Consider the following 26,885-nt stretch of genomic DNA (forward strand, 5'->3'; position numbering starts at 1 on the left):
CTGTCTTGCTGCTGCTCATGCAATTTGTTTTTTTTTACGCAGGGAGTGGTTTGGGGCTCGGGGGTTTGATGTTCTTGTTGCTGTTTGTGTGATTTGTTTGTTTTTTTGCACGAGGGGGTTGGTTGGTGTATGATGTTCCTGTAGCTGTTTTTTATTGTGTGTGTGGCGGGGTTTGTTTTTCTTGCTGCTGTTTGCCCGATTTATTTTTATTTTGTGATATTTTTCTTTGAACGGCTTCCATGGTTTTCTTTGCTTCGTGGCTGTCGGGAGAAGGTGAATCTCAGAGTTGTATATCACATACGTATTTTGATTTTAAATGTACCTTGAATCTTGAAAGATTGAGGAATTGTGAACTGTGGGGAACTGGCATGGGTGAACAGAACAGATATGATCATATTGAACACTAGGATAGGTTTGAGGGGTTGATTGGCCTATTTCTGCTCCTACCTTCCTCGAGTTTTAAAATGCATTCTGGCTTACTGCTGCCATTTAAAAACTGATAAAGCGCTGGGCACATGAAAGAGAACAGGTCATAGGCAAAGAGAAGGCTCAAGACAGACTGCAGAGAGCAACTCACTCAGAACACTGGAGTTTGGGGTCCCATCGTCGGCCAGTCTGGGGATCAATACGGAAGATCGAAGACTGAAGATCAGTCGGAGACTAGAAGTCAATGCCCGATGGGTGGGAGGGAGGAACGGGGCCTGATTTTGCTGTTGTTGTTTTGTTGCTTGTTGTGTTCTGGCGTGGTTCTGCCAAACATTGTGGGCACGCTATTTTGGAGACATTTGTGGGCTACCCCCAACACATCCGCAACTGTGTTGATCGTTAACACAAATGATGCGTTTCGCTCTATGTTTCGATGCACACATGATAAATAAACCTGAATCTGAAATCAGCAGGTCAGGCAGCACCTAAAGAGGGAAATGAACAGACAACGTTTCGAGCCAGGGCCCTTCATCAGGTCTCAGGAATGGAGAAGGGTGAGAGGGGATACACCAAGTGCCAGCTGAGACTCAATGGGCTGAAGCACATTCTTCTTGTCATCGAAAAGTCTGGACAAATATGTAGAAAGAAATTGGTCTGGGCCCACTTCTTGCTGTTTCTGAAATGATGGAGGCTCCCATCTGCTTCTTGGGCAAAAAAATACCTTCCAGGCTGGTGACATGCAAATCCAATGAGTGAGCAGCTTCCAGACAAGCTTTTATCTCTGTTTCCATCTAGAAAGTTCTTAGGCAAGCCAGGTGCTTCTGTTTATTCTAGGATCTACCTGAGGTGATTTTGCGTAGAAAGATGTGAACTAGGAGCAGAAATAAATCACTCAGGCCTGCTCCACCACCCAATAAGATCATGGTTGATACTGTAACCACCTTCCTCCCTGCTCCTTTCACCCCTGTGCTCAATTTTTCCTGAAGTATTCAAATATTCTGCCTCTCTTGTCCTTTGCCGTAAGCCACATAAACCTCTGAAAGAAAATGGTCTACCTCGTGTCAGGTGGGGAAGGAGTGACCCTCAGATCTTGGTTCTCTCGGAAGAGGAAACATTTGTCTCTACAATGACCCATCAAGACCCCTTAAAATTTTACACGGGGCAATCGAAAGAGGGAGGGTAGAGCCTGAAGCTCTCACTTCTCTTGACTGTGTCATGCTTCTGGGGAGCCTCCTGAAAGAGTAAGTGTTTGGTGTTGTGTCCCCGAAACACCGCTCTGCCAGGCTAATGCTCCACCCTCATTCTCCCTTCCCAAGGAATCCACAGGACAGCAGGATGTACTTACCAGCTGCTGCCTTCCCGCCTGCCCCTCCCTCCACTCCCCCCCCCCATTCATCTCCTACTTTGGGAAATCCGACAAAGTTTAACATGGAATCTATCTCTGTTCCTCAACTGGACTGAGGCAGCACAAAGGCCTGGATTGTCGAGTTGGTTTCTCACAGCTCCAGCGACGCAGATTCAATCCTAATCTCACGCAACCCATGAAAGTTATACATAATTTACCTCTAACAAGTTTTTCTTACTGGTGTTGTATATCTGATGCTATATGTCCATGATACAGCTCCAAGGAAGTTTTTCATGGCACCTGTGTACATATGTGCATAAACTTGACGTTGACTTTGACCTCTGGGGAGATTGCATTTACTACATGTTTTCAAAGTTCAAATAGTGACACCTAGGAATTAAAAGTTGCTAACCATCTCCACCTCTGATCCTCCAGTGAGGACTGGCTCACGGACCTTCAGTCTCACTCTCCCGAAGTCCATTTCCTCCCACATCCGAAAAATGAACTGAAAATGGATGATAGAAAAATGGAGGGCTGTGTAGCAGGGAAGGGTGAGTTTGCTCTTAGAGTAGTTCAGCAGGTCAGCACCACAACCTGGGCTGAAGGGCCTGTACTGTGTTGTAATGTTCTAGGATCTATAATTGGGTCAGCAGGTTAATTTCACTCAACTTCACTTACCCCATCACTGAACTGTTCCCACAAATGATGTCCTCACTTTCAAGGACTCTTCATCTCATGTCCTCAATATTTATTTCTCATTTATTTATAATTATTATTTCTTTCTTTTTGTATTTGCAATTTGATGTCTTCCACACACTGGTTGGTGCAGTCTTTCATTGATTCTATTATGGTTATTGTATTTATTGAGTATGCCTGCAAGAAAATGAATCTAAGGTGGTATGTAGTGACATGGACTGGGCTACCATGACACGTGGTGGTGGAGGCCAATACAATAGGGTCTTCTAAGAGATTCTGGATGGATACATGGAGCTTAGAAAAACAGAGGGCTATAAGTAACCCAAGTTAATTTCTAAAGTAAGTACATGTTCGAAACAGCATTGTGGGCTGAAGGGCCTGTATTGTGCTGTAGATTTTCTATGTTTCTATGACATAAGTACCTTGATGATAAAGTTACCCTTCGAACTTTTTAATTGCCCCAATGTATAGATAGATGGTAAAATCTGTGAGGAAACACTTGGGTGAAGTGCCAGTTTTATACTCTTTGAATAGAAAATCCTACAAAAGATAGTGGATTCAGCCCAGTACATCACGGGTAAAGCCCTCCCAACCATCGAGCACATCTACATGAAACACTGTCATAGGAAAGCAGCATCCATCATCAGAGATCCCCACCACCCAGGTCATGCTCTCTCTTCTCACTCCTACCATCAGGTAAATGGTACAAGAGCCTCAGGACTCAGACCACCAGCTTCAAGAACAGTTACTACCCCTCAACCATCAGGCTATTAAATAAAGGAGGATAATTACACTTACTTCTATCATCACCGAAATGCTCGAACAACCAATGATCTCACCTTAAGGACTCTTTATCTCATTATCTCATGTTCTCGTTATTTATTGCTATTTATTTATATTCTCATTTGCACAGTTTGTTGTCTTCTGCACTCTGGTTGATCTTTCATTGATCCTGTTATAGTTACTATTCTATAGATTTGCTGAGTATGCCCACAGGAAAATGAACCTCAGCGTTGTATATGGTGACATATCTGTACTTGGATAATAAAATTTACTTCGAACTTTGTTCAGTGCCTTTTTATTGGAAAGTAATATCGTTGGGGGCAGAGAGTAAAACACTGAACCTGACAGCCTCTCAGTGGGATGTTAGGTTAAACCCATGGCCAACACGTTGGGTGTTGTCATACATACAGTGAAAAGCTTGCCTTGCATACTGTTGAAACAGATCGAATCATAAGAGAGGGCATTGAACTAAAATGAGGTTAAAACAATAACAATGCAGAATAAAATGGTAAAGGCTACTGAAAAAGTGCATCACGGTAAACATTAAAGTGCAAGATCATAACAAGGTAACAGGGTAGACTTTGAGGCCAAGAATCTATCTTATTGTACAAGAGATCATCCATTTACGAATTTGATAACAGTGGGATCAACGCTGTCCTTGACCCTGGCAATATATGTTTTCAGGGGTTTGTATCTTCTCCCTAACGGGAGAAGGGGAGAAGAGAGGATGCCCAGGGTCTTTCATTATGCTGCCTGCTTAACTCAGAGAGTGAGAAGTATTGGCAGAATCCATAGAGGAAAAGCTGGTTCCTGTGATATGCTGAGCTGTGTGCACAGCCCTTTGTAGTTTCTTGCAGTTACATGCAGAGCAGTTGCCATATCAAACCATTATGCATCCAGACAGAATGCTGTCTATGGTAATTGAGAAAAATTGGTAATATTTCTACTGATGAGCTTCTAGAGTGTTGTTGAAGCTGCACGCTCCCAGACAAGTGGAGAGCTTTCCATCATGCTCCCTGACTTGACCCCTGGAGATGGTGAACTGGCTTTGGGGAGTTAGGAGGTGAGTTACTGGATTTCCTGCCTTTGAATTACTCTTGTAGCCACATTGTGTACCTGACTGCTCCAGTTCATCTTCTGGATTGTAGCCCGCAGGATATCAAGAGTGAGGGGTTATTGCTGAGATGCCTTTGTTACCAATCTTCCAATGATCTTTTTGCAGGAAGTGATGTCGCTTGAAGATGAGACCACATCCTGTTACTGCCTGCTAGACCCTCACTCCTGCCACATCCTACTGGAACAACTTGGAACCTACGCCCTGGTGGGTGAGGCCCTCACCGGCTGTGCTGAGAAAAGGCTGAAGCTCGCCGTGTTTGGGCACTTGTCCTGCAGCTCCCTGGAATACAACTTCCGAGTGTATTGCATGGATGACATTCCAAGTGATCTACAGGTAAGGTTTTGAGCTGAGAGGCTGTTTCCTTTTCTACATGTGTCAGGAAGGTTTCCATTTTGTATCACCATCGTCATCATCAAATAGAATTTAGGGCAACAATGAAGGTCCGTCCATCTCTATCTGTCCTTGGCCATCTTTTTTATTATGCCCCAGATATGGTTCATGGTCCTCATTTCTTCCTCTGTGGTACAGCGCCAAGATGTCTTTGGTCTCCCATGTTTCCAACTCGCTTCAGGGGTCCAATGAAGTGCTATCTTGATGATGAAGCTAGCCTCTCTTCTCATTGCATGTCCAATCCATCTCCAACGCTTCCTCATGATGATGGTGGCCGTGTCCCCTTGGTGACACTGAAGGAGTAGGGCGTGGTTGGAGATCTTCCTTGGCTAGAAAATACAGAGGATTTTCCACAGGCTCGTGGCGCGGAAAGACGACAGCTTGGCAGGGTCGTTTCCATCTTGTATAGAGCTTTCATAATTCCTGTCCTCGTCATAAAAGGTACTGAGAGGAGCTCTGTAAATTGAAGCCTCAGTAACCAGCAATCTACTGGAGGAACTCAACGAGTCAAGCAGCACCTAAGGGTGAAAAGGAATTGCAAACAAGAAAAAAATCTGCAGATGCTGGAAATCCAAGCAACACACACAAAATGTTGGAGGAACTCAGCAGGCCAGGCAGCATCCATGGAAAAGAGTAAACAGTCGACCTTTCATCAGGACTCATCTCTGCCTCGACAATACAGCACCAAAGTGTCTTTGTGCTCCCACATTTACTCTGCCCCTCAGGGGTCCAATGAAGCTCTGTCTTGATGATGGAGTTGGCCTCTCTTCTCATCGTCTGACTCCTGATGACGTATCTCGGCCCCAGACATCAACTGGTTACTCCTTTCCATAGATGCTGCCTGGCCTGTTGGGTTCCTCCAGCATTTTGTCTGTGTTGCACGGAAAGGAATTGTTTCAGGTACCTTTGAGAACCCTGCAGACTCCTCTGGCAGATGGTTTGCCATTCCAGATTCCAGCATCTGCAGTCTCTTGTGCCTCTGAAGGTGTCGGCACACTGACAGTGAATCCAAGCCGTTGGCTCTAACCCTTTGCTCTTTATCCCCACGAGGTGCAAGCGTTGCACGGCTGAACTATCAAGGATTGCCAGATTATACGCAGGAACAAGCACTGTACAGACAGCTTCATTGCTGAGCTCACACTCGCCTTCTTCTTAAGCAGTCCCTCAGGAGACTGGAATAATGTTTATCATCATTACGCGTACCAAGATACTGTACAAAGCCCTTGCTTGCATGCCCCAGGACAGATTATTCCGTACATAAGCACTTAAAAATAGTAAAAAGAAAAGTAGAATGCAGAATGCAGTGTCACAGTTAAAATCATAGAGCCATAGAAAAGCACAGCACAGAAACAGGCCCTTCAGCCCATCTAGTCCTTGCCGAACCATTTAAACTGCCTACTCCCATCAACCTGCACTGGAACCATAGCCCTCCCATACCTCTACCATTCATGCACTTATCCAAACTTCTCTTGAACTTTGAAATCGAGCTCGCTTGCACCACTTGTGCTGGTAGCTCGGTCCACATTCTCGCAGAGAAAGTGCCGTGATGTAGACAGATAAAATGCTCGGGCCCCGTCAAGGTAGACTGGGGGGTTAAGAGTTCATCCTTTAGCATATGAAAGTCTGCCTAAGAGTCTGACAACATCAGGACAGGTCAAGGGTGGCTTGCTTCTGTCACCGTCCTGTGGGTTCAAAGGTTCAAAGTTCATAGGTTCAATTTAATGTCAGAGAAATGTATACAATGTATATCCTGAAATGCTTTTTCTTTGCAAAACATCCACAAAAACAGAGAAGTGCCCCAAAGAATGAACGAAAGTTAAACGTGAGAACCCCAAAGTCTCCCCCCCCAGCTCCCCCCCCCGCGCATAAGCAGCAGCGAGGCAACTGTACCTCCCTCCCCCCCCCCCCGGCAAAAGAAAGCGCACCCACTACCGAGGACAAACGTGAGACAGGCAATTGCAAAGACACAGACCTTGCAATTTCTCCAAAGACTATCTCAATACATCCGGCACTCGGCAACCCACAAGGTCTCTCCCTTCCTGGCAAGGGAGAGAGAGGCACCCCCCATTTTCACAGCGAGCAGGAGACATAACAACAACCCGCTGGTTTACGATGTTAAAAAGTCTGTTCCGTCGATTTTTTGAGCTCTGTGCCCGAAGATCTCAAAGATCTCGGGTCTTTGGGCCCACAGCGAAAGATTTTCCAGCCTCCCCCGATGACACACAAGTCTCCTACTGTGACACCGACCCTCAGTCCACCTGTCTCCAGAGCCCTGAGATCTTAGGCTTCCAAACACTAGGCCGCCTCTCAGGCCAACCTCTTGGCGTGCCAAACATTGGCCGGTTCTGAAACCCCAAGAACGGGTCCCATTCCCGCAAAGAACCAAAGTCTGCGTGTAACTCCAGGTCAGGGTCTTCAAAAGAACCCTGAAGGGAAAAATAAAGATATTAAAGATGGAAATAGAGTTGTTTCCGAAGATGCAAGAAAAGGAGTCGTCCTTTAGCGCCATCTACTCTGATTTGGAGAAGGGCTCCTGTGAGGGTTCAGTGGACTCTGCTACAGATGGACATCTTCAGATTGCTCTGCTCTCCTATCTACTTCACCTCCACAAATTCTTCAGCATCTTCCTGGATGTTTCACAGCCAGTTTGAGGTGTCGTGGACCAAAGATTCTGACACCCTGTACAAAATTGAAAGGAAGTTGATAGAGGACACAAGGGACAGCTGATACCAGAATCTAGAGCAAGAAAAAGATGCTGGAGCACCTATGTGGTGTTCACTTTGGCCATCTGGAGCTCCCAATTGTTAGTCATTTTAATTCCCCTCTCCATTCCCACACTGACGTATCTGTCCTCGGCCTCCTCCACTGTAAGGGTGAGAATGAAGACAGAACAGAGAATCAGCACCTCATCTTCCACCTGGGAAGCTCACAATCCAATGGCATGATAACTGATTCTCCAACTTCCAGCAAGTTACTCCCCTTCTGTCTCTTTCCTCTCTCTTGCTGATGTATCCAGTTATTTTCCTACACTTTCCTCTGTCACCCAATTCCTTTCCCCACCTCCACCCATTCCACCTGCCCGTCACCCATGTACTCTTCCCACTAGTTCTCTCAAACTCTATTGTCATCATCACTCCCCACTTCCCTCATCAAATCCATGCTCCATATTCTGCTCCTGTTAGATTCCATCTCTCACAGTCCTTTGTTGCTTCCAACTATCATCTCCCAGTCCTTGTTTCTATTTCCACCCTTCCATCCACCATCTGACCCGTCCTCAATTGGATCCACCTATCACCTGTCAGCTTTTCCTCCATTCCCTCTCCTCTCGTCCTTATACTGTAAGATCATAAGACATAGGAGCAAAATTAGACCAATTGGGCCATTGTGTCTGCTCCACCATTCGATCATAGCTGATTTATTTTCCCTATAAACTTTAATCTCCTGGTTTCTCCCCGTAAAATTTGATGCCCCACCCCACTAGTCAAGAAACTCTCAACCTCCACTTTAAATATCCCCAATGACTTGGCCATCTGTGGCAATGAATTCCCTACATTCAGCACCCTTTGGTTAAAGAAATTCCTCTTCATCTCTATTCTAAAGGGACATCCTTCTATTCTGAGGCTGTGCTTTCTGGTCCTGTCCATGTTCACTCTATCCAGGCCTTTCAATATTCAGTTCGTTTCAAGAAGATCTACCCTCATTTTTCTAAACTCCAACAAGTACAGGCCCGGAGCCATCAGTGCTCCTTATACAAGGAGTGATTGATAAGTTCATGGCCTAAGATAGAAGGAGTCAATTTTAGAAAACCTAGCACATTTATTTTTCAGCATAGTCCCCTCCTACATTTACACACTTAGTCCGGCTATCATGGAGCATACAGATCTTGGACCTCCAGAAAGTGTCCACAGTAGGGGTGATTGATAGGTTCGTGGCCTAAGGTAGAAGGAGATGAGTTATTAACTTCAAGCTTTCTGCTTAATCACTCAAAGCGTTGAACTGCACGTGCATGTAACGAGAGCTGCATAACTCATCTCCTTCTACCTTAGGCCACGAACTTATCAATCACCCCTGCTGTGGACACTTTCTGGAGGTCCAAGATGTGTGAGTAGAGTGAACAGTAGTGGGCTAGGCACACAGCCCTCAGCGGCACCTATGTTGAGGATGAAGGGAGGAAAGAACGGTTATGATCATAATAAATGGCGGTACAGGCTCGAAGGGCCGAATGGCATACTCCTGCACCTATTTTCTATGTTTCTATGTTTATGCCTCCTGACTGTCTGAGGTCTGTTAGGAATTCAAACACCCAGTTGCATGGTGGTGTATTTAGACCAAAGAGTAGGAGAATATGATAGAGTTCACCATGCAGTTTGAGAGGGAGAAGTTACGGTCACAGTTGAGTAAAGTTAACTAAGCATGAGAGAGGAGCTGGCCAAAGTTAATTGAAATGAGGCACTAGCAGGGATGATGGTAGAGCAGCAATGGATTCTGGGAGTAATTTGGAAGATGTAGGACTGGTTCATCGCAAAGAAGAAGAAGCATTCAAAATGGAGGATGAGGCAACCATGGCTGACAAGAATAGTCAAAGACAGCATAAAATAAAAAGAGAGGGCACATAATGCATCAAAAATGGCCAAACACCCAAGCAATCACATTGTCAAGTTCGCAATGACAAGTCAGTGGTGGGGCTCATCACCAACAATGAAGAGACGCTGTACAGTGAGGAGGTGAAAGAGCTCCAGGTGCCAACACGACAAAGAAGAGCTCACACCACTCACACCTCCTTCTCCCCCGCCCCCCAACACCTCTTTACATCGGTGGCACAGCAGTGGAAACTGCGAGCAGTTTCAAACTCCTGGGAGTGCACATCACACATATCCTCTCATGGTCCCAGAACACATCCCTGCACAGTCAAGGAAGCTCACCAACGCCTCTACTTTCTGAAGAGGCTGAAGGGAACTAGACTTTGCACATTTATGCTCATATCATTCTACAGATGTGTAGTAAGAGCATCCTGACAGGTGGCATCACTGCTTGGTACAGAAACTGCCCTGCAAAGGGCAGTCAAACTGCCCAATGCATCACCAGCACCAGCCTACCCATCACCAAGGACACATATACAGAAAGGTACCGGGAAAGGTCCAGTAACATCATGAAGGATCCCACCTAACCTGTTCACAGACTCTTTGTCCCACTCCATTCGGGAAGGAGGCTACATAGCATCCAGACCAGGACCACCAGCCTTAGGCGCAAACTAGAGAGTCTGCAGGTGCTGGGAATTGAAGTAATGCTCACAAAATGCCCGAGGAACTCAGCAGGCCAGGCGGCATCTATGGAAAAGAGTAAACAGTCGACACTTCAGGCCGAGACCCTTCATCAGGACTGGAAAAAGAAGTCAGAGTAAAAAGGCAAGGGGGAGGAGAGGAAGAAATATAAGGTAGTAGGTGATGGGTGAAACCGGGAGAGGGGGAAGAGTGTAGTAAAGAGCAAGGAAGTAGATTGGTGAAAGAGATAAAGGGCTGGAGAAGGGAGAATCTGTTAGGAGAGGACAGAGGCCATGGAAGAAAGGGAAGTGGGAGGAGCACCAGAGGGAGGTGACGGATAGCTGAGAAGATAAGGTGAGAGAGGGAAATAGGAATGGGGATTGGTGAAGGAGAAGGGGAGAGGGGCAATTACCAGAAGTTAGACAAACCGATGTTCATGCCATCAGGTTGGAGGCTGCTCAGACGGAATGTAAGGTGTTGCTCCTCCATGCTGAGTGTGGCCTCGTCGCGATAGTACAGGAGGCCATGGACTAACATGTCAGAATGGGAATAGGAAGTAGAATTGAAAGAGTGACGGCTGGGAGATTCCACTTTTTCTGGCAGATGGAGCGTAGGAACTTGGCAAAGCAGGCTCCCAATCTACGTCAGGTCTCACCGATATAGAGGAGCCCACACGGGGAGCATCAGATACAGTATATAACCTCAACAGACTCTCAGGAGATGTGTTACATCACCTGGAAGGACTGTTTTAGGCCCTGAATGGTGTTGATGGAGGAGGTGTAGGGGCAGGTGTGGCACTTGTTCCACTGGCAAGGTTAAGTGCTGGGAGTTAGATCAGTGGGGAGGGACAAATGGACAAGGGAGTCGCGTAAAGTGTGATTCCTGTGGAATGCGGATTTTGAGGGAGGAGGGAAAGATGTACTTAGAGTTGGGATCCCATTGGAGATGGTGGAAATTACATGGAATTATCTACTGGATGCAGTGGCTGATGGGCTAGTAGGTGAGAAGATGGGGAACCCTCTCCCTGGTGGGCTGGTGGGTGGCTGGAATGAGGACAGATGCATGAAATGGAAGAGATGCGGGTGAAGGCAGGGTTGATGGTGAAGGAAGGAAAACCCCTCTCTTTGAAGAAGGATGTCATCTTTTTAGCTCTGCAATAAGAAGCCTCATCCTGAGAGCAGATGCAGTGCAGACAGAGGAATTGAGAGGTAGAGGTGGCATTTTTACAAGTGACAAGGTGGGAAGATATATAGTCCATGTAGCCCTAAACACAGTAACTTTGCCCAAGCAGTAAGGCTGATCAACACCTCCATCCACTAACTCCACCACTACTTTGTAACTTCCCATCAGGCACCTTCTGTGCAGCCTAGCATCACTTTATGGAAATGCAATCAATCTACATATATAAGCTATCTTATGTATTTATATTTATTGTGTGTATATTTATTATTATTATTATTATGTTCTTTATCTTTTGTGGGATTTTTGTGCTGCATCAGATCCAGAGTAACAATTATTTCATTCTCATTAACTTGATTACAGGACATGACATTAAACCATCTTGAATCTTATGATCACTGTCTCCTGAGGATTCCTTTACCTTAAGCTTCCTAATCGAATCAGGTTAATCAAACTGCATCAAATCCAGAATTGCCTTTTCTCCAGTGGGTTTGACTACAAGCTTCTCCAAAAAATCCATCCTGTAGACATTCCACAGATTCTTCCTCTTGAAATCTGGTACCAACTTGATCTTCCCAGAGTACCTGCATCTGACAATGCCCCATGGCCATCATAACATTGCCCTTTTTATATTCTTTTTGTATCTCATGTTGTAACTTGTATGACATCCTGGCTACTGCTCGAAGGCCTGTACGTAACTCCCATTAGAGTTTGTTTTGCCCTTGCCGTTTCTTAACTCTACCCATGTCGCTTCTTTCTAAGGATATGATTTCACTTTTTACCATCAAAGCCACCCACCCCTTCTGCCCACCTGCCTATCTTTTCAATAGGATGTGTATCCTTGGATGTTTATTTCTCAGCTGTGATTTTCTTCAAACACGAATCAGTGATGCCCACAACATTATACCTTCCACTTTCTAGCTCATCTGCTTATCTTGAATACTGCAGGCATTCAATTGGAACACCTTCAGTGCTGTATTTACCACCGTTCTTCTCAATTTTGTCCACATGTTCTCTGAAGTTAATTTATAACCCCTATCTAAACTTCATCTTACTCTTAATTCTGAAGACTTCAATAACATCTCCTGCACTCTCCTTCCCTTTTACTTCATGCATACTTTTCCAAGTTGTTGAAACGCTCCTCCCCCCCACCCACTATTTAATTTAAAACCCTGTCCACAACCCTAGTTATGCGATTCACCAAATGATGGTCCCAAAATGGTTCAGGTGGAGCCTGTCTCATCAGATCAGCTCCCTCCTTGCCCAATACTGATACCAATGTCCCACAAGTTCAAACCCACTTCTCCCACATCGGTCTTTGAGCCATGCATGCAGCTCTCTGATCTTATTAATCCTCTCTGAATTTCTACATGGCTCAGGTACCAACCTAGAGATTATTATTTTCTGATTCTGAGCATTAATTTAGTCCACAGCTGCTCAAATTCCCTCAGAAAAACCACTTTTCTTGTCCTTCCCATGTCACTGCTACTCACATGGACCACGGCAAATTCTTTCCCCTCCTGCTCCAAATTCCTCTGCAGGTCAGATGAAATGTGGCAATCCTGGGTATCAGGCAGGCCATGTAGCCTTCGGGACTCTCGATTCTTGTGACAGAGAATTGTATCTATCCCCTAACTAGACATTCCTTAATTACAAATACATTTCTCTTCTCTCACTTTCCAGCCCCGCCTTGACTGACTCTCTGAACCATGGTGCCACAGTTCAGTTGCTTATCCTTCCTGAAGCACAGGGAGCAACTATCTCAGGCCTGTTGGACAAGCTCAGCAGCTGAGGTTCCTCCAGCCCTACCTTTTGGATTCCTCTACCTGCCTCACTCACAGTCACACCGTCGTGTCCCCGACCACAGACCAAATTTGTAGCGGCCAACCTAATGGGCATGACCACCCCATGAAACACAGTGTCTGGGTAACTCTCCCCCTTCCTGATACAATGCGGTGTTTGAAATTCAGATTCCTGGGTCATTCACTTTGAGCTGGAGTTCCTCCAGCAGCTGAAACTTGGTGCAGAAGTGGTCACCAGGAACCACAATGGTGTCTGCCGGCTCCCACTTCATGCACCCCTAAGACACATTGGATGCACGCAGGAGTGAATGAACCTTGAACTCTGTGCTGTAGCTGAGGTCCTCAATCCTTTCCTCGGGTGTCCAAGGATTTTGTTAGAGCATTGGTGATGTCTCCTGAGATGTGGAAGATGGGCTACATTGATTTGCGCCTCATTATGGATCTTAATTGTTTGGAGATGTTTGTACTGCTCTTCAGCAGTCTCAGGGAAGGTTTATGAGTTGTGTTTCTTTGAGCTTCGTGATCAGATAGGATCCTCAGGAGCATTGCTGTTTTTTTAAAATTATTTACTGATACAGTACAGAGTAGGCCTTTCTGGCCCTTTGAGCCACACCACCCAACAACTCCCGACAAACCCAATTCACCCTAACCTAATCGTAGGACAATTTACAATAACCAGTTAACCTAGCTGGTACATCTTTGGACTGTGGAACAAAACAGGAGGACCCAAAGAAAACCCAAGGGGAGGACATTCAGAGGCACCTTATAGAATGGTGCCAGAATTGAACTCCAAACTCCAGGATGCCCTGAGCAGTAAGAGTGTGGCACCCTATTGTCCTATGTTGGAAGGAATGCAAGGCACTGGAAGAAGGTAGATTCCATCCATGGAGTGGCACATTGGGTGGTAATGTGCCATGACTTTGGTGATGGGCCTAGTCTTCAGGATGTTCGTGTAGGCCCATCCTCTCGTCTGCTTCCATGAAAGAGAAAACAATGCTTTTTTAAACTCAATGACTTGAGTGTGGGCATACTTGAGTACCATTCGTCACCTGCACATAATGAGGTGACTTCTGGACTGGAGGGAAACTGAATGGTTTCCCCTTGCTCTGTAGATTAACTCAAGCAAGAGGTATGTAAGAGGAGAGGTGAAATACCCCAGCGAGAAAGATTGAGAAGCAACTTGGTGCATTAATAGCACCATTGATAACAAGTTGGTGTGGGGAACCTTTGTCTGCATTGGGAGTGGGTCTGTGCTGAACCCAGTGACAAGAATCATGGCCTCAAGATCACCATGGAGCAACCTGAGAATGTTGAAAGGTTTTGGAATGCAGATATTTGAGAGGGATCCATCATAATCCTTGTTCATTAGTTGAATCCCAGGCTTATGTGGTCAGAACAGAGGATGAACAGTTGTCTTTGATGCTCCTTTAGCTCTCGTTTGTAAGGAGCGAAGGTAATACATGATGTGCCTCCTGATCAGCAGAATCTACCCTCTCTGAATGTTTTGCACTCGTTCCAGAGTGACAACATTGCTGTGGCTTTTATCTGATCCTGAAACCTGAAAAAACTCAACCCATAAATCGTCCCTGGGGTGAGGGTCAGGCCAATTTCGGTCACTCTCCCGCAATGTACACTCCTCTCTCTGCGGCGCTGAAGCTGTGAAACTGCTCTGGCTGCTACGCGCTTTGTGGTAATTTGCCCTGCTATATGATGTACCGAGACTGAGGCTTTGGGACCTACCGAGACCTACTTCAGCCTGCTCCAGGGATTCAGGGTCTATGGACTCAAGTTGGTTCAGAATGCTGTTGTTTGCTTCTGTTGATTACATAACTTGTGTTTTTTTTTCTCTTTCTCTGTCATTGAGTATTGGTCTTTTTTTTAATTGAGTTCTTTCTTTGTGGCTGTCTGTAAGCAGACAAATAGCAAGGTTGTATAATTTATACATACTGTACTTTGGTAATAAATATACTTTGAATCCTTTGAAGAACAGCAAAGAGCATAGTCTCCTAATCAACCACCACCCCCCACCTATGCATCTTAGAACCTACATACTAGTGAAGGATTCCAAATTAATTCTACCTTTGTAAAATACTGAAGGAATATTCCTTAAGTAAATTCCTTAAGGAATATGATCAAGCCTTTTACAAATCCAAACCACTTTAATTTATAATGAACGGTCCTGAAAATATGCATCTTGTCAGAAGTTTATCCTTCTGTGAATTTCTTTAATAAATTAATACAATTAATTAAAGGCCACAGTTAATTTCTTTCTGTGAATATTCCTGAAAATACAACTAATGTGAATCCAAAGTCAAAGAAGTTGTAGACACTGAGATTCTGAAATAAAAACTGAAAATGTCAGAAATGTTCAGCAGGTCAGTTGGCATCTGTGGATTGAGAAATGGAGGTGATGTTTCAGACTGAGAAACTTGTGTCTGGAACAAAAAATGCTGTGGTCTGCAATTGCAAATGTTAACTCTTACATTCCTTCTGTCCCAGGAGGTGATGACAGAAGAGAGGAACCAAGGAGGGCACCTGTTGGATGAGCCCAGAACAATACATTTCAAAGCGAACTCGTATGGCCTTCAAATCTCCCTACTCGACATACCCCAGTTCCTGTGGAGAGTGAAACCACTGACGCTGTTTCAGGTATTTGCTGCTTGCTTCAGCACAACTTGCTGTGCATGCATGAACCTTCAAAGTCACCGGTGGGTGGAGGCTTACATATGAACATGAGTGAATGCACCCAGTTTTCGCATTACATGTCGTCAGAGCTGTAGAGTTGTACGGCACCACACCCATGCTGACCTTTCTGCCCATCAACGGTACTGTGCAAAAGTCTTAGGCACGTGCCTAAGGTTTGTGCAGAGTACTGTATGAATTTTATGTCTTAAACTGTACTGCTGCTGCAAAAAACAAATAATTCAGGATGTATGTGAGTGATGATAACCTGATTCTGATATAAGTCTCTATTGTGGACTGAGAATGGGAAGGGGGCAGGAAGAGGGGAATATGGTTGGGAAACGGGGAAGGGAGGGGGGAGGGAGTGGGAAGCACCAGAGAGACATTCTGTAATGATCAATAAACCAATTGTTTGGAATTAAATGATCTTGCCAGGTCTCTCAGGGCTGGGTGTTGTCCCGTGCCAACCCCTGCCCCTGACACTCCTTCCCTGCCACCTGCTCCACACCCATCCAATAGCACTCCACCTTCACCATTCTCAACATCCCTTGCTCCCGCCAGGTTTACAGACTCGCTGTCTGCTCCACATTGACAAATACAGAACTGTGCAAACATCCTAGGTACCCTAGCTGTATATATGTGCCTGAGAGTTTTGCAGAGTACTGTACACTAATCCCATTAACTTGCAAGTTGGGTGGCCAGAGGAGTGAAGAGTAGGGGACGGAACCATGTTGCTGCTCGATACACAATAATATTTAAATTTAAACATATAATTTATTCATAAAATTTACGCTCCTTTAGCCAATACGTTTACAAGATGGATAACCTCATGCATTATCAACACTCTTCAGTGATTGTCTGCCTGGCGTCAGTGGTCACATAACCAGGACTTGTGATGTGTGTCTGCTGCTCATACGACCATCCACTACCTGCTCCCGTGGCTTCACATGGGGGGGCTAAGCAGGTGCTACACCCTGCCCAAGGATGACCCCCAGGTTAGCAGAGGGAATGAGAACCTTACACCTCCTTGGGTAGAGATGTATCTCCATCCCACCACCCCAGATGTTAGTTAGGCTAATAACTAGTTAAGTTAGTTTTAGCACAACATCATAGGCCCAAGGACTGTTTCTGTACTCAACTATTCTATGTTCTATAACATTGCTATTTCCATTTATTTGCAGAATTTGCATTAAGGGGGAGCATTCACATTAAATCCAAGAAATGCAATACAATTAATTAAAGGCCACACCCAACAGGACGGGCAAACTACCAAAGTGCATAAGACAACAAACCGTACAAATGCAAAGAGAAAGAATAAAAGCAACAATAATAATAATGATTAATAAATAAACAATAAACATTGAGAACATGAACAAATGATCAACGTCACATCAACTTTCCTATCAGCAAACACATTAAGACATTTTATATGAATTCCAGGTCCTTTACATGCATTGGCAGTGGAGCCTTAAGCCATAGCCTTACCCCACAGTTTTGACAGCGGTTGCACTAGATCTCTGTGCTTTCCTCCGTACATAGTGTTGGACCAATCTGCACACTAAATCTCAGTGCTTTCCTCCACAGAGTGCAGGACCACTCTGTACACATAATCTCAGTGCCTTCCTCCACACAAAGTGCAGGACCAGTCTGCACACTAAATCATCCTCCTTCATTCCAATGACAGAAGCCCTACCTTGCTCAACCTTTCCTCATAAGACAAGCTCTCCAACCAGGCAGCATCCTGGTAAATCTCCTCTGTACCATCTCTAGAAATTCAGCATCCTTCCTATAATGAGGTGACCAGAACTGAACTGAGTGTTATTTTGCTACAACATTTATTTTTCCCTGGAATGTAGGACAATGAGGGGAGATTTGATAGAGATATACGAAATTATGAGGGATTGATAGGATTAATGCAAGTGGGGTATTTCCATTGAGGTTGGGTAAAACTAGAACAAGATGTCATAGGTTAAAGGTGAAAGGTGAGATATTTAAGGACCTAAGACCATAAGATGTAGGAGCAGAATTAGGCCATTTGGTCCATTAAGTCTGCTCCGCCATTTCATCATGGCTGAAGTTGGTAAGCGTGTGAAACAAGCTACCAGAGGAAGTAGTGGATGAGGGTTTGATTTCAACTTTAAACATTTGGATAAGTACATGGATGGGAGGGATATGGATATGGTTCAGGTGTGGCTTGATGGGACTAAGCAGAATAATCGTTCAGCACAGACTAGATGGGCAGAAGGGTTTGTTTCTGCACTACACCTGACAAAGCAACATCATCAAACAACAGGAATTCTGCAGATGCTGGAAATTCAAGCAACACACATCAAAGTTGCTGGTGAACGCAGCAGGCCAGGCAGCATCTGTAGGAAGAGGTACAGTCGACGTTTCAGGCCGAGACCCTTCGTCAGGACTAACTGCTTCTTTTAGCCGTCCTGATTTCTCTCGTAATATTTCCTACTACTGCGCAATTTCCATGTCTTAGGGATATGGGAAGAAATCAGTTTCCAGAGGAACTGGATGCAGTTGGCACAGAGCACAGTTGAGGTCAGGATCCCATGGGAAACGCATAAAAGCAGCAGGTTAGGGGACCTGAATTGTTTAACAGTTTCTCTGTCCACTGATGCTGCTTTACCTGCTGAGTTTTTCCAGCAATTTCTGCTTTTAATGCCAAAATAATATCGGTTAGTGTTGGTCAACAGAACTCTGCTAAGACTCTCCTACTCCTTCCCAGGTAGGATAAGCTCACCATTCAGATCTTCCTGAGAATGTACACTGGCTGGTGTCTCATTTGACAAACAGAACCTCCAACGGCTTAAGCACTTAAGCGTCAGTCAGTCTTAGTTATGTGCTCGGGTCTTTCAAGTGAGACTTGAGCTCAAGTTCAAGTTTATTGTCATTCAACAGTACACATGTATATAGATAAATGAAACCATGTTCCTCAGGGACTAAGGTACAAAATGCACAGTACATAGATCACATACAGCACATAGGATAATACTAACACAATAATATTAACAGATTTTTATAAAATATTCTGTCGATATACAAATTGACGCAATGCATAAATGACATATCGTTAGATATACAACCGTATTACTGTGACTGTTAGAGGCTGCATTCAACAATCTTTGCATTCAGAAGCAAGTGTACTATCCACAGAGCCAAGACAGATATTGCTGTCTAATATTAGCTCACTTACATTTATTTCTTTCAATATCAGGAAATATAACTGGATAGGAAATTGATTAGTTTTGATGTCTATGCACGCTTTGTTTGATACTGTATTTTTATAAGATTATGGGAAAGACGTTATTTGAACATCCAGGGCACCATTTTTAAAAGCGACCACCGGTCATAATTATTAATTTATTTTGTAAGTGTGAATGATCATCAGAGATTTTTTTATTATCACTGCTGTAACTGTGGCAACAGTAGCATCGTTAGCTTTCAAAGCCAAGGGGAGATTGTGTTATTAATGAACAATGAATTTCAGAGTGTATTTATTGATACACATGGGATTGGGTCAGAAATACACTGCTTGTAATATCCAACGTTCCAGAGGGTCTGTTGTGGAGTTACTCTACAGACAGTTAAGATGAATTTTGTGTAACACACATAAAATGCTGGAGGAACTTGGCAGGCCAGGCAGCATCTATGGAAAAAAAGTACAGTCGATGTTTTGGGCTGAAATGTCAGCTGTACACTTTTCCACAGATGCTGCCTGACCTGCTGAGTACCTCCATCTTTTTAGAAACATAGAAACATAGAAAATAGGTGCAGGAGTAGGCCATTCGGCCCTTCGAGCCTGCACCACCATTCAGTATGATCATGGCCGATCATCCAACTCAGAACCCTGTACCTGCCTTCTCTCCATACCCCCCGATCCCTTTAACCACAGGGGCCATATCTAACTCCCTCTTAAATATAGCCGATGAACCGGCCTCAACTGTTTCCTGTGGCAGAGAATTCCACAGATTCACCACTCTCTGTATGAAGAAGTTTTTCCTCATCTCGGTCCTAAAAGGATTCCCCTTTATCCTCAAACTGTAACCCCTCGTTCTGGACTTCCCCCACATCGGGAACAATCTTTCTGCATCTAGCCTGTCCAATCCCTTTAGGATTTTATACGTTTCAATAAGATCCCCCCTCAATCTTCTAAATTCCAGAGGGTATAAGCCTAGTCGATCCAGTCTTTCATCATATGAAAGTCCTACCATCCCAGGAGTCAATCTGGTGAACCTTCTTTGTACTCCCTCTATAGCAAGCATGTCTTTCCTCAGATTAGGGGACCAAAACTGCACACAATACTCCAAGTGTGGTCTCACCAAGGCCTTGTACAACTGCAGTAGTACCTCCCTGCTCCTGTACTCGAATCCTCTTGCTATGAATACCAGCATACCATTCGCCTTTTTCACTGCCTGCTGTACCTGCATGCCCACTTTCAATGACTGGTGTACAATGACACCCAGGTCTTGTTGCACCTCCCCTTTTCCTAATCGGCCAGCATTCAGATGATAATCTGTTTTCCTATTCTTGCCAGCAAAGTGGATAACCTCACATTTATCCACATTAAATTGCATCTGCCATGAATTTGCCCACTCACCTAACCTACCCATGTCACCCTGCATCCTCTTAGCATCCTCCTCACAGCTAACATTGCTGCCCAGCTTCGTGTCATCCGCAAACTTGGAGATGCTGCATTTAATTCCCTCGTCTAAGTCATTAATATATATTGTAAACAACTGGGGTCCCAGCACTGAGCCTTGCGGTACCCCACTAGTCACTGCCTGCCATTCTGAAAAGGTCCCCTTTATTCCTACTCTTTGCTTCCTGTCTGCCAAACAATTCTCTATCCACATCAATACCTTACCCCCCAATACCGTGTGCTTTAAGTTTGCACACTAAACTCCTGTGTTCGACCTTGTCAAAAGCCTTTTGAAAATCCAAATATACCCCATCCACTGGTTCTCCCCTATCCACTCTACTAGTTACATCCTCAAAAAATTCTATGAGATTCGTCAGGCATGATTTTCCTTTCACAAATCCATGCTGACTTTGTCCGATGATTTCACCGCTTTCCAAGTGTACTGTTATCACATCTTTGATAACTGACTCTAGCATTTTTCCCACCACCGATGTCAAGCAAACCGGTCTAGAGTTCCCCAGTTTCTCTCTCCCTCCTTTTTTAAAAAGCGGGGTTACATTAGCCACCCTCTAATCCTCAGGAAGTAATCCAGAATCTAAAGAGTTTTGAAAAATTATCACTAATGCATCCACTATTTCTTGGGCTACTTCCTTAAGCACTCTGGGATGCAGACCATCTGGCCCTGGGGATATATCTGCCTTTAATCCCTTCAATTTACCTGACACCACTCCCCTACTAACATGTATTTCCCTCAGTTCCTCCATCTCACTAGATCCTCGGTCCCCGACTATTTCCGGAAGATTATTTATGTCCTCCTTAGTGAAGACAGAACCAAAATAGTTATTCAATTGGTCTGCCATGTCCTTGTTCCCCATGATCAATTCAGCTGTTTCTGACTGTAAGGGACCTACATTTGTCTTAACCAATCTTTTTCTTTTCACATATCTATAAAAGCTTTTACAGTCAGTTTTTATGTTCTCTGCCAGCTTTCTCTCATAATCTTTTTTCCCTTTCCTAATTAAGCCCTTTGTCCTCCTTTGCTGGACTCTGAATTTCTCCCAGTCCTCAGGTGTGCCACTTTTTCTGGCTAATTTGTATGTTTCTTCTTTGGAATTGATACTATCCCTAATTTCCCTTGTCAGCCATGGGTGCACTACTTTCCCTGGTTTATTCTATTGCCAAACTGGGATGAACAATTGTTGTAGTTCATCCATGCGATCTTTAAATGCTTGCCATTGCATATCCACCGTCAACCCTTTAAGTATCATTTGTCAGTCTATCTTAGCTAATTCAAGTCTCATACCTTCAAAGTTACCCTTCTTTAAGTTCAGAACCTTTGTTACTGAATTAACGATGTCACTCTCCATCTTAATGAAGAATTCCACCATATTATGGTCACTCTTACCCAAGGGGCCTCGCACGACAAGATTGCTAACTAACCCTTCCTCATTGCTCAATACCCAGCCTAGAATCGCCTGCTCTCTAGTTGGTTCCGCAACATGTTGGTTCAGAAAGCTATCCCGCATACATTCCAAGAAATCCTCTTCCTCAGCACCTTTACCAACTTGGTTCACCCAATCTATATGTAGATTGAAGTCACCCATTATAACTGCTGTTCCTTTATTGCACGCATTTCTAATTTCCTGTTTATTGCCATCCCCAACCTCACTACCACTGTTAGGTGGCCTGTACACAACTGCCACCAGCGTTTTCTGCCCCTTCATGTTATGCAACTCTACCCATATCGATTCCACATCCTCCCGGCTAATGTCCTTCCTTTCTAGTGCGTTAATCTCCTCTCTAACCAGCAACGCCACCCCACCTCCTTTTCTTTCATGTCTATCCCTCCTGAATATTGAATATCCCTGAATGTTGAGCTCCCATCCTTGGTCACCCTGGAGCCATGTCTCTGTGATCCCAACTATATCATATTCATTAATAACTATCTGCACATTCAATTCATCCACCTTGTTACGAATGCTCCTTGCATTGACATACAAAGCCTTCAGGCTCGCTTTTACAACTCTCTTAGCCCTTACACAATTATGTTGAAAAGTGGCCCTTCTTGACTTTTGCCCTGGATTTGCCGGCCTGCCACTGTTACTTTTCACCTTACTACTTTTTGCTTCTACCCTCACTTTACACCCCTCTGTCTCTCTGCACTGGTTCCCATCCCCTTTGTGTGTGTGTGTGTGTTGCTTAGATTTCCAGCATCTGCAGACTTTCTCTTGTTTGTGATTAGATGAAGGTTTCAGATGCAGACCAACTGTAGCAGAGTTGATTGTAGAAGGGAATAAGAATAATTGTAGAAGAGGTTATAATAAATAGGAGCAGCATTAGGCCATTTAGCCCATCGAGTTTACTCTGCCATATCACCTTGGCTGATTTAACCATATAACCATATAACAATTACAGCACGGGAACAGGCCATCTCGGCCCTTCTAGTCTTTTATTAGCCTTTTCAATCCCATTCTCCTGCCTTCTACTCATAACTTTCGATGCCTTTGCTTATCAAGAACTATCAACCTCCATCTTAAATATACCCAGTGAATTGTTCTGTGGCAAAGAACTCCACAGATTTACCACCCTCCGGCTAAATAAATTCCTCCTCATCTCTATTCTAAAGGGATGTCCTTCTATTCTGAGGCCGTGCCCTCTGGTCCTAGATGTCCCACTAAAGAAAGCATCCTCTCCATGTCCACTCTAACTAGGTCTTTCAATATTCGATAAGTTTCATTGAGATCCCCCTTCATTTTTCTAATATCTAATGAGGACCAGCCCAGAGCCATCAAATATTCCTTAAACATTAACCCTTTCATTCCTGGGATAATTCTCGTGAACTTCCTCTGGACTCTCTCCAATGCCAAACACATCCTTTCTTAGTTAAGTGGCATGAAACAACTCACGATACAGTACTCTAAGCGCCATCTGACCAATAGCCATCTTTTTTCTTATATTCTAGTCCTCTTGATATGAATACTAACATTGTATATGCCTTCCTTACCATCAATTTAACCTGCAAGTTAACCATTAAGGAATCTTGCATGAATACTGTCAAGTCCCTAAGCACCTCAGATTTCTGAATTTGCTCCCCATTTAGAACACAGTCTATGCTTTCATTTCTTCTACAAAAGTGTGTGATCATACTCTTCCCTGCACTATTTAATCTGCCGCTTCTCTACTCATTCTCGAATTGGCCTAGGACCTCCTGCAGACTCTCTGTTCCTCAACACTACTTGCCGCTCCACCTATCATTGTATCATCTGCAAAGCTGGAGTGCTGTTGTCCTTGGAGGCATTGCAGAGAACATCAATTCCACTCAAGGGTAGCGACAATGCACTCACACTTTGATGAAACAGTAAGAATTGCCACTTAGTGGGTGACTATTTCAGACACCTTTATCAATTACGAAGAGCCCCTGTTGGAGGGTCTCAGCCTCAGGTATGGACATTTCCCTCCATGGATGCTGTTTGTGTCACAACCAGGGGTCGTTTAAAAAGAAAGGGTTTATTTTCAGTTAGTATGTGGTGTGCATTTTCTCGGATCTGCAGTTTTCCTTGGATTGTTTACCTTTTATGTCTATTTGTTTGTCTTTGGGCTAGTGGGAGGTTTTCACTTTGTGTTGCAGGTGTCTCATTTGGTGTTGTGGGGATTGCTAAACTCTCTGTATTTATCACTTTTATTCAACTTGGAATCATTTAATTAGCACTGTACTTGTAGTTGTTGGCCTTGGGGATTTTTTCTTTGTCTGGGCACCTATGTTGTCTGATTGGTCCTGACTTTCTACGTGCTCCAGGGCATATTTCAGGGGGCATGCCAAACCCTCTTTGCTCTGTCATTGTGGTTCCTTGCGTGGTGGAAATCAGACAGAGTTCTTCTGTGTGTCATGGGTGATTTCAGGTCATCGAGATTCTGTATAGCTTGCCTGAGCTCTTGTTAGCTTTTCTGGTTAATTTCTGTAATGAATCTTCAGCTTAGTTTGAATTAACAAAGTCTCTGTGATTCCTGCGCTAGAGTTCGCTAGTGACCCTCACAGTTTGACCTGCTGAGATCCTCCATCATTTTATGTCTGTTGCTCTGGATCGCTAGTTCGCACCCTCAGGTTGTCAGTCCACCGCCCACGGTACCAGTTCCCACCTGTGAACCAATTATGTGGTATTTAAAGGGACACTGACCATTTTAATGTGCTATAAATTAAACAGACTGACTCTTTATTAATGGAGTCATACACCACAGAAACATGCCCAAGGAGTCTGCACCCATCTACAGTAAATACTTCATGCTCCCCACGTTCCCATTAACTGCCCCAGCAGATTTTAAAACTCAGCATTTAACCGGCCAATCCACGTGATTGTGGCAGGAAAGCAGGGGGTCTGGAGGCAACCTGCCGTCCGAGTGGCCAAACTCCACACAGATATCAGGATTGGACCGGGGCTGCTGGAGCTGTGAGTCAGTGACTTTGCCAGCCGCTCCGCGCAGCCACAAAGTGACCTTGCTTTTGAAACGCAGGCAGACATTGGAGGGTGAATTGCAGCCTTTTGTTTTCGCTCGCTGTAGCTGAGCAACTTTGGTAAGCCTTGGAAAGAGTGTGCAAGTGGCAAAGGCTGAGTGGAGAGTAACAGAGAGCAGCACAGCAACATATAGATAATACAAGGAAGAATTATGTTTCATCCAGAAAGCAGCAAGTGTTTGGAATGCATCAACTGAGGGTTAGTGAACATAGAAAAATACAGCACAGTACAGGCCCTTCAGCCCACAATGTTATGCCAACCTTTTAACCAACTCCAAGATCAATCTGACCTTTCCTCACAATAACCATATAACCATATAACAATTACAGCACGGAAACAGGCCATCTCAGCCCTTCTAGTCCGTGCCGAACTCTTACTGTCACCTAGTCCCACCGACCTGCATTCAGCCCGTAACCCTCCATTCCTTTCCTGTCCATATAGCTCTCCAATTTAACTTTAAATGACAACATCGAACATGCCTCAACCACTTCTGCTGGAAGCTCGTTCCACACAGCCACCACTCTCTGAGTAAAGAAGTTCCCCCTCATGTTACCCCTAAACTTTTGCCCTTTAACTCTCAACTCATGTCCTCTTGTTTGAATCTCCCCCACTCTCAATGGAAAAAGCCAATCCACGTCAACTCTATCTATCCCCCTGATAATTTTACATACCTCTATCAAGTCTCCCCTCAACTTTCTATGTTCCAAAAAATAAAGACCCAACTTGTTCAACCTTTCTCTGTAACTTTGGTGATGAAACCCAGGTAACATTTTAGTAAATCTTCTCTGTACTCTCTCTATTTTGTTGACATCTTTCCTATAATTCGGTGACCAGAACTGTACACAATAGCCCTCCATTTTCCATTCATCCACCTGCCTATCCAAGAGTCCCTTAAATGTTCCTAAAGCATCTGCCTCTACCACCACCTCAGCAGCTCATGGAGCGTTTTGAAATTACTGAAGGGTTCAAGTCATGTAAACAAGAGAAAGTAAGTCATATTGGTATTGGTTTATCATTGTCACATGTACCAAGATACAGTGAAAAGCTTGCCTTGCATTCTGTTCATGCAGATCAACCCATTACATATCGTATTGAGATAGACCAAGCCAAAGGAGTAACAAAATGCAGAATAAGATGTACAGAGTACAAAATTTTAAATGTGCAAAACAGTTGAGGTGTGTTATGTACGTGCCAAAATGAGGCGGCTTGGCGCAGGCACGAGGGAGGGAAGTGAGCCAATGTTTGGCCATTGCTGGACCGGACTTTGAGCGGCAGAACCATAGCAAGGTGAGCTGGATCGCGGGCCAGAGAGCGAGCAAACCCCCAAAGTTTGATCAATATAAGTGCCGGGCTGAACTGGAAAGGTTGGGTGTAGGCTGAACCGAGGCGGTGGGGCCAGGGCCTGAGAGCATATCGAAGCAGCAGGGCTCAGGTCCGAGAGCAAGAAACGACCCGCGGTTTGGACGATTCAAGTGCCAGGCCAAACTGGAAAGGTCAGGGTGTCAGGGCTGGAGGAGAGGGTCAGGATGTCAGGGTGTCAGAGCTGGTGTTCAGTTGCTGCTCTGCAAAGTTTACTTGTCTCTGCACTGAATTGAGGCTGCGGCCTGCAACTAACGGGATCCTGAGTCGGCTGCTGGCTTCATCTCTGTGGGCTCTTTTGTGAACTTCATTTCTAAGTGCTTTGGTGATCTTTTTAATGGGTTCTATTGAGTTTCTTTGTTTTGTGGCTGCCTGTAATGGAACAAATCTTAAGGTTGTATATAGTATACATATTTTGATAATATATGTTCTTCGAACTTTGAAAATGCAGTGCAGGTAAGCATTAAGAACATAAGATATAGGAGCACAAATAGGCCATCTGGCCTATCCAGTCTGCTCTGGCATTTCATCATAGTTGATCCAATTCTCCCTTTCAGCCCCTGTCTCCTGCCTTCGCCCCATATCCCTTCATGCCCTGACTAATCAAGAATCTATCAACCTCTGCCTTAAATATACCCAATGATCTGGCCTCCACAGCCACTTGTGGCAATGAATTCCACAGA

The 26,885-nt window shown here is 44.5% G+C and overlaps 1 protein-coding gene across 5 annotated transcripts in view; it reads left to right on the plus strand.

Annotated features, from left to right (window-relative positions):
* Positions 1-26,885, plus strand: part of LOC140201841 (netrin receptor UNC5D-like) — a 903,393-nt gene that overhangs the window by 848,172 nt on the left and 28,336 nt on the right. For all 5 annotated transcript variants that reach the window (XM_072266557.1, XM_072266558.1, XM_072266559.1 and 2 more), the window contains exons 13-14: positions 4,473-4,700; positions 15,499-15,648. In XM_072266557.1, the coding sequence (XP_072122658.1) occupies positions 4,473-4,700; positions 15,499-15,648 (378 nt within the window). The remainder of the gene's footprint in view (positions 1-4,472; positions 4,701-15,498; positions 15,649-26,885) is intronic.

The sequence above is a fragment of the Mobula birostris genome, chromosome 8 (genome assembly GCF_030028105.1).
Source record: "Mobula birostris isolate sMobBir1 chromosome 8, sMobBir1.hap1, whole genome shotgun sequence".
In the NCBI taxonomy this organism is placed as follows: domain Eukaryota; kingdom Metazoa; phylum Chordata; class Chondrichthyes; order Myliobatiformes; family Myliobatidae; genus Mobula; species Mobula birostris.